General features: G+C 36.7%; 1 protein-coding gene across 4 annotated transcripts; it reads right to left on the bottom strand.

Moving 5' to 3' along the window:
• Positions 1 to 4,100: 4,100 nt before the first annotated feature.
• Positions 4,101 to 7,711, bottom strand: LOC120328197 (fibrinogen silencer-binding protein-like). 4 transcript variants are annotated; one of them, XM_039394626.2, is made up of 6 exons: positions 7,167 to 7,709; positions 6,898 to 6,981; positions 6,227 to 6,271; positions 5,869 to 5,904; positions 4,716 to 4,777; positions 4,101 to 4,508 (listed from the first exon to the last, which is right to left on the bottom strand). In XM_039394626.2, the coding sequence occupies exons 1-6, from the start codon at positions 7,477 to 7,479 to the stop codon at positions 4,452 to 4,454; spliced, it is 597 nt and encodes a 198-aa protein (XP_039250560.1). In that variant the 5' UTR covers positions 7,480 to 7,709; the 3' UTR covers positions 4,101 to 4,451. The 4 variants fall into 4 exon arrangements, with proteins under 4 accessions (XP_039250560.1, XP_039250557.1, XP_077973180.1 ...); XM_039394623.2 differs by having other exon boundaries at positions 4,101 to 4,777; positions 7,167 to 7,710; XM_039394624.2 differs by lacking the exons at positions 4,101 to 4,508; positions 4,716 to 4,777 and adding an exon at positions 5,324 to 5,508 and having other exon boundaries at positions 7,167 to 7,711.
• Positions 7,712 to 8,079: the final 368 nt, after the last annotated feature.

The raw sequence follows: 8,079 nt of genomic DNA, 5'->3' as shown, positions 1-8,079 counted from the left end.
AAGAAATACAAGTGATTAGGGAAGGGATTACAATTGCAGAAAACTGACTGTTGTGCGAGGGCGGCATTACTCTCCATGTTTTCATGAATTTTTTGAATTATCAGTTCCGAGTGTCTGATCTCTAGTCCTAATAGCGAAGTTTACCACTTCCACAATTTTGCAAAATAAGGAAATGATTAAGAAAGCTAATGTTGTGCAGAGGGTGACAGCAATTAGTAAGAAAGACCTCAAATAATTGAGGGTTTGAAAAAGTTGCTGCTTATCTTTATTATAAATATTGTTGTTCAGGTACACGTTCTATCACTATATTGAGCGTTTTGGAATGCGTTATAAAATATTAAAATAAATTTTCTTGTTTTCGAGTTTTGGTACTCGATCACCAATGCTGAACGAATTATGTTCTACTACGAAGGTGTCACTGATTTTTATCAGCTGTTGTTTGCACAGAGCAGCATCGACTCTCACCTCCTGCAACTGCAGATCCAGTACAAAATGATGCAAGACAGCTAGCTGTGTTCGATGAGACATAGCGAGGCCTATTTTAAACAGTATTTCCACATGACACCATCTACATTTGATCGTCTTTTGAATTTGATAAAAAGCAGGATTGCTAAACAAATCACAAACATGCGTGACCCGATTCCACCTTAAGAACGACTTGCAGTTACTTCGAGGTATTTTGTAAAGTTTCTTAACACATGGTTTTTAACCCAAAGTATGAGTGAAATATAAAAGTACGCATGTTAGTTTATCACTAAATACAACATTAGATATTTGGTGATCGGGAACTCGTATCAGACCATCGGGTTCTCCTACGACTTACAGGATTCACAAAACAACCATATCCAGAATTGTTCCAGAAACCTGCGCTGCAATATGGGATTCTCTACACCATAGGTTCTCAAAGTGCTCCGTACGGAGCCCCACGGCTCCGCGAGAGAAACCCAGGGGCTCCGCGAGCTATTCGGTTACTTTTCAAAATACTGACTTGGCTAATTTTGTAACTGTTCAAAGAAGCAATAACAGCTTTGATAAAATTGGACAACAATATAGCCTCGAAATATGGCAAAAAGGCGAAATTAAAAAATGACATTATTTATAAGTAGGAGCACAGCCAGGATTCTTAAGAGGGAGGGGTTCAAAATTGGAATTGGAAATTTCTACGCAACATTCTTCATTTAAATTGCATTTAAAGTGTCTTGTTGTAATAATTCTAATTGTGCTCATCGTCACTCACGTTTGATTCGAGATTACTATTAGGATTACTAAAATGAAAGAATACTATTCTAAAACAAGAGAGCTACGCACAAATATATGGACACGTTAGACCAGAGCGAATCAGTCTTTACCGGTACCTTTGACGCTACCGGTACCCTCAAAAAAGTTCTGAATTTCCAGTAGCAAGAATTTTGCCGAATCAAAACGTACAGCCAGTCATGACACTGACTAATATCCGTGTTCCCATGGATAAAAAATAATACAGCAAAATTTTAGACGAAATATCAAATTTCATAGAATTCACGCAAAATTTTGAAATAAATAAAAGTAATAGCCTTCTAGCGAAGAAATTAATCTTTAACCACTGAAAATTTCAAAGCAATTGTTCCAGTATTCGAAGAGAAAAGCGATTTTTTAAAAACGTGTCAAAGAACAACAACAACAACATAATATTGAAACGATCGTTATGGCCACTAAACGTGTCCAATAACATAAAATACCCAAGGTCTGGGCAAAATATGAACGATTGTAATTTATTTTATTGCATGCGGCTAAAAGGTACAACGCATGCACAATTGACTGTGTTTCGATTTCGCAGTTACTATGATGAATAACCAAAGTAAACATAAAAATAAATTTTGTGATTCACAATGTCTATAAAAGTCTGCTGAAACAACACTTATAGAACAAAAAAGCAATTATCGTTGTCATTGTGGAACAATACACGTATATGTCAATGGAAATTTTTGATTTAGGAAGAATAAACATCGGCGTAAAGATGTTTAAGGTTTAAAACACGCCGTACTGACGAAAACAACCGGCGATTGTAACAAAATGCAATCGCGCGCGTTTTTAGCGCCTTTTAAGTCTTCCAAAAATGTCAAAAGGGAAAAGATTCGACCCCTAATTTATTAATATGTTTGTCAAGTGTCAAATTTATAGCTTTAGTATATATAATTTATCTTTGAAATTTAGATTCATTTATGACTTGTATTAACCCTATTAAAAAGGTGTTGCATTCAAATTAAGTAAAGTACTTTTAACTTACTCAGGAATATTAATTGGAAAGTAACAATTTTAACATTTATTTTGGGGCTCCGTGAATAATGGTCAACCTTTTCAAGGGCTCCGCAACATCAAAAGTTTGAGAACCCCTGCTCTACACCACAGGTACTCAAAAGGGCCGCATTTTAACCACTAAAGATGCGACGTGCCACAAAATAATATTGCCATGTATTCACACTATTTGATTCATTTATTAGACCGATACTGATGCTTCTTATGTTCATTGGTATGCAGTCTAAGGGTGGAGATCAAAAACCTCACTTAACTTAAACCTAGATTAAGACTAATCTCGGATTAGTTAAACTCGGTTTAACTTCGAAAGTTAACCGGAGATCAAAAACCTAGTTTAGCGGTTACTTAACTAATCCTAGTTTAAGTCCGACGCCACGAGGCATTTCACCGAAACGTCGTGGAATGTTGCTCTTTGACCCTGTATTTCCATGGTGATGGCTTCGTGAACTGTCGTCTGCGACCCAAAGAGGTTATATAGTCGCTTTGCTACAGCTGAAGAGAGCCGATTAAGGAGTGTTTTTTTCAGCTACAGAACAGATCGCGCTAAAATAGGTATAAAGAAGGTCTGTACTTCAGGCAGGCGCGATCCTAAAACCTGTAAGACATGCAAACCTGCGTTTAAATATAAACGATATAAAATCGCCCATGAATGTTACTTTCTCTATTGCATTATTTTTACTAATTCAGTTTAGTAATGTTATTTCACTTGTGTGGGTGAACAGGCACAAGCCTTTTTCTCGTGGTCCATGTCGGTGTTTCTTTTATTTTTATTCATGTTCTGTGTTGTAGACGTAAGAGCAAAATAAAATTATAATTGTACAAAATGGACGTAATTGATATTTTGGAAATGATAGACAGTGAGCAATTAGGCGAGGAGAGACAAGTGATTTCAAGGTCATATTTGAGAGACGTACAAGACCCATTCCAATTACTTAACGAGAATGAGTTTACACAACGGTACAGGTTTTCGAAAGACAGCGTGCTTATTTTACTCGATATTATAAAAAATGATACTGGAATGGTTGTCCGCAAGCATTCCCTCCCACCAATTCTTCAACTTCTCACCGCACTGCGTTTTTTCGCTTGTGGTCATTTTCAGATGACAGATGGCGACCTGATGGGAATGAGTCGACATACTGCTCGGAGATCTATCCATAGAGTTGCGACTTGTTTTGCCAAGCAGAAACGTAAATTTATTGATTTTTTGGGTCAAGATCTTTCCAAAGTTAAGCAAAATTTTTTCAATGTGGCTGGCTTTCCATCTGTCATTGGGGCGATTGACTGCACGCACGTGTCAATTCAGTCGCCAGGGGGTGGAGATGCAGAGGTGTTTCGTAACAGAAAAGGGTATTTTTCCATAAATGTACAGGCGATTTGCGATGCCAACCGAGTGATTACTAATATTGTGGCAAGATGGCCTGGATCCACTCATGACTCTAGGATTTTTGCCAACAGCATCATCCACGATAAATTAGAGAGAAATGAAGTTGATGGATATTTGTTGGGGGATAATGGCTACCCTTGTAAACCATATTTGTTTACCCCTCTCCTAAACCCTACAAGTGGCAAAGAAAATCGCTACAACAAGGCGCACATCCACACCAGAGCTAGGATTGAGCAGTGTTTCGGTATTCTGAAACAAAGATTTAGAGTCTTGCAGAGTAAAATGAGGACAAGGCTGGACAACACCCTAACCATTATAGTGGCAGTTGCTTGCTTGCATAATTTTGCCATGAAAACAAATCAGCCATTAGAACACGATCTTGCCATAGCTACAAGCGATGACACAGAACCAGGTCAACAAATACAGTCTTCCCAAGCAGGTCATCTTGCACGTGCAAACATTATTGACCAATACTTTTGATCTGTAGCTAGCTTAGCTTATAATAGGTAACATAAAAGGTGTTTCAAAAGTAAGTATACATTTTTTATTTCGATTTTCTTTTTAGGTACTCCTCATAGAGCGTTCATTTCATCAGTAAACATAGTTATGGATAAGTAGTAAATTTAGGTATTGTTTGCATATTTATCAACACACAGAATGACAAATACGGTAGATTAACCGAAGGATTGAGGTGCAAACCTGCTGTTTGGCATATAAATCAGTTAGGCAAACTCAGCACCTCTTCAGCGAAGAATTTAGAAATAAATTCGGCTCAGAATGTTTTCCTCGGAGCGTCCACTCCTTGGTCTTCCTGATCTTTGTGCATCAACTACAAATCCAGTTTTCATAAATTTACAACAAATCGCATAAAATATTTGTGTTGAAGGAGATCAATAATTCCAAATTATCTGTTGAAGAGGCGCCGACTACGAATTACTAATTTATATGCTTCTTGCAAAACAGCAATTTTGAACCTCATTTCTTGGGTTAGTCTCCTTGTTGTAATTCCGTGGGTTAATAAAAATGCAAACAATACCTGTATTTTTCTACTTATCCATACTATGTTTCGTGAAGGAATCAACGCTCTATGAGGAGTACCTGAAAAGCAAATCAAAATTGAAAGTTTATACTTATTTTTAAGATACCCTATTTTTCATTGTGTACATGGTGTTGTTTTTAGTTATCCACCAGTTTGCACGTTCTCAGTTCATGTTTATTAAATATTTTGTCAAGTTTGTTCTGTTACCAGCTTTTTTTCTACATTTATGATTTCTTTCGTAATTTCCGAGGTATAGTTCAAGTCGATTTCACAATTTAGCCCCATATGTAATTGCGCAGCCAAAGCACTTCAAAATCAGATTATGTCACTATAGCATGTCAAAAAGCAAACCTTTTAAACACATCAATATTTGGAGGCCAGTTGTATCTAATCAGTAATACCTATGTCGCAAGAAACGCGACATCTATTGGGGTCCTGCAACGGTCCTACTTTAATATTGATGACAGTTTTAGATTATGACGAGAAGCCGAAACACTGTGGGATCCAAATTCATAAAAACTAGGACGCGAAGTATGGGAAAACATATATCTCAGTACATCCACCAAAATAATTAACAATCTTGTATCAATCTTGTTTTAATTAACCATTTTGCAACAAAAACAAATAAAACAATAAAATCCTTCATTCTAACTTAGCTATTTTTTACGGTAATACTCCATTTTTATATCATGCTCTTCCCTTCTCATTTTCCTCTCCTCCGCCATTGCCTCCAACTTCTCTGTCAACACCCTTCTTCTCAAATCATCCATTGTGCTGCTACACTGTCTATCTAGATATAATGTTATGTTGCTACAACTAATATTTGCTGCCATTACGTGATATAAAAACTAAAAAACTGCTTTCAATTTTAATGCCTACCTGCCTTTAGGTCTGTACTAATATTCACAATAACAAAAGCTCAAATTAAATACTGCTTAAATTTTAAATACTACCGCTGTTCTGTTTATCTGAGTACATTGTAAAGTTGCTACTGCTGCGCTACTTAATCATGGGGTGATTTTGAAACATACATTGCAAAGCCGTGAACCTCCTAAACATGTGAATAAACTATAGACAAGATCTGAACAAACAGCGATAGCCTGTTGTGGGAATATGTTTTGAATCTGGATAGCAATTATCACTAGATTACCTGTACTCAATGTCTGCAAAACTGCTGATTCGTTACCTGAAAAACAGAAATCGAATTAAATACATTTCAATGTACTAGACCTCAAACTGTTAGTCAACCGTCAAAATTCAGTACCAAAAATCGCTTCTGCAATGAGACATGATATGAGTGCTTCATGAGTAAAGCTTTAAGTTATAAGTAGCAAGAGCAATTTTCTCATTCATGCAGATATTGATTGAATGACCCACAAGTCTTCGTTTCATAATAAAAATTTTAACCCATTCATAAAAAAGGTTTGCCATCATAGTTCATTACACTTTGTCAAATCCAGCTTTGTCTGATATGGAGTGTCTGAGTAATCTTTTTTAATTGAACTTACCATCTGAGAAAGATGAAGATTCCTCAGCTACTGAAACAAGTGTGTCTGAAAAAAATGGGAATTCTGATCACACCATGTCATCAGTTAAACTGCAGATAGTGATGAAACAAATGAAGAATTAGTTTTAGGCGATGAATATATGTGTATTGCATGTATTATTACAAAATGATTTTATATCTGCTCATTAAGATTCCATTACATTTGCACCCACAGACATTTACACCCGTAATTTGAACCCACGACAATTCAGCTGCATACTATTGCACTTATGGAAATTAGTTTCTTTTACGGATATTTGAACTCATACTAACCCTAACCCATGGGTTATAGCACCCGCATATAGATTGAACTTGTGGATTTACGGGTGCAAATGTACGGTCACCGCTCATTAATATTGTAAAAGGCTGGTTGATAAAATTATGAATACCATGAACCAGTACCAGTACCATGAATACCAGTATTATTAAATTTATGTGAAAGCTATAAATACCGAATCCTCTGTAATAAGTCGTTAAATTTTCACACGTACGCGAAATACATTTCATGAATACAGGAGAAGAAAGCAAAACTGGTATTTCTGGGTTAGAAGAAGCATGAAAAACCACTATATTGTGGTGCCACATCACTTTAATGCCACCAATTACAAGCAGTAAATGCTGTTAATAACATACATGTTTGTTCTTCGAGCGAGCTTTCAATTTGATTGTCATCATCGAAGTTGTTCGCAAGGCAATTTATTTGTCTAGGAATGAGAGCTGAAAAAAAAAGGTGAAAATTAACATTTCAATACCAAATAGAGACAATTACTACGATTATTTACATATCCTAAATAATCAGTATATATGTGAATTCCATAATATGTATTCATAATAACACACTTCATATGTTGCATCACTTTGCGTACGCCATATTTGGAACACACCTACAGCAAATAACATACCCTCAACTTTCTCGCTGAGTTCATCGGTGGGTACACCAGGCCCACCTCCTGTCTGCCTCAAATGGCGTTTGCGTTGGGCATTGTCTTGCTTTGCTTTGTTTTTGATGTTTTTCCACGCATCCTTCAGATTTTTTTCAGTTCGGCGACACAAGGTGCCAGTTGCATTGAATTTGGCTTCGATTTGCTTCCAAGCCAAATTCTTTTGCACAACTGACACCTTGTCCGTTCTTTTTGACTCCACTTGGGGATGTTCGCTAATTATCTGGACAAGGAGCTGCTTTTCGCTATTGACAAAATTCGCTGACCTAGCCATTACTTTACTGCTTTATGGATAAATTATCGATTATTAGACACTGTAATGAATACAGGAATAAGAATATTATTTTCTGTATTTTGATAAACTATACCGGTACTGGTACAACTGTACAACCTAAGCCAAAATGAATCTTCAAAAAAACTGCTACAAAAATAAAGAAACACAATAGGCTACTTATACAAATACAAAAATATATTGATACGCCAAGAACGGTACCGTACCGAACGTCGTCTATTTACCTACCTTACTGGTTTTGTTATAGTAGTATAGCCCAATTCCACGTTGTAAAAAATTTTGTTCGGCTATAGTACAGTAGTACGTACCGACTGTACGGTACCGGTACCAGTACAGCCGCAGTTTACAGCAGTTACGGTACCGGTACCACCGCAAATGCTGCATATCGCAGCCTCGTAGTACCAATATACAATTATTTTTTCGTCGTGACGCTTGCACAGAGTTCCCTGCTACACATTCTGTCGCCACTGAATACAATATAGATTGTACGGTAAGGTAAGCCATCCAACACGACAAGCGCCGCAATCCAAAAGCACTCGACAAACCGAGTTAAACCACCTCCAGACCAGGTTTAAATAAGCG

This window comes from Styela clava, chromosome 10 (assembly GCF_964204865.1).
Source record: "Styela clava chromosome 10, kaStyClav1.hap1.2, whole genome shotgun sequence".
Taxonomy (NCBI): Eukaryota; Metazoa; Chordata; class Ascidiacea; order Stolidobranchia; family Styelidae; genus Styela; species Styela clava.
The sequence above is the reverse complement of the archived record's forward strand: the minus strand, read 5'-3'. Positions and strand labels throughout refer to the sequence as shown.

What these genes read in the sequence shown, in the direction of transcription:
- LOC120328197 (XM_039394623.2), bottom strand. Translation starts at nt 7,479, where the DNA reads ATGGCTAGGTCAGCGAATTTTGTCAATAGCGAAAAGCAGCTCCTTGTC. An exon ending in ATCTTCATCTTTCTCAGATG is followed by an intron (nt 5,905 to 6,226) that starts GTAAGTTCAATT and finishes TCTGTTTTTCAG; the next exon opens with GTAACGAATCAGCAGTTTTG. An exon ending in TTTGCAGACATTGAGTACAG is followed by an intron (nt 4,778 to 5,868) that starts GTAATCTAGTGA and finishes TTTGCTTTTCAG; the next exon opens with GTACTCCTCATAGAGCGTTG.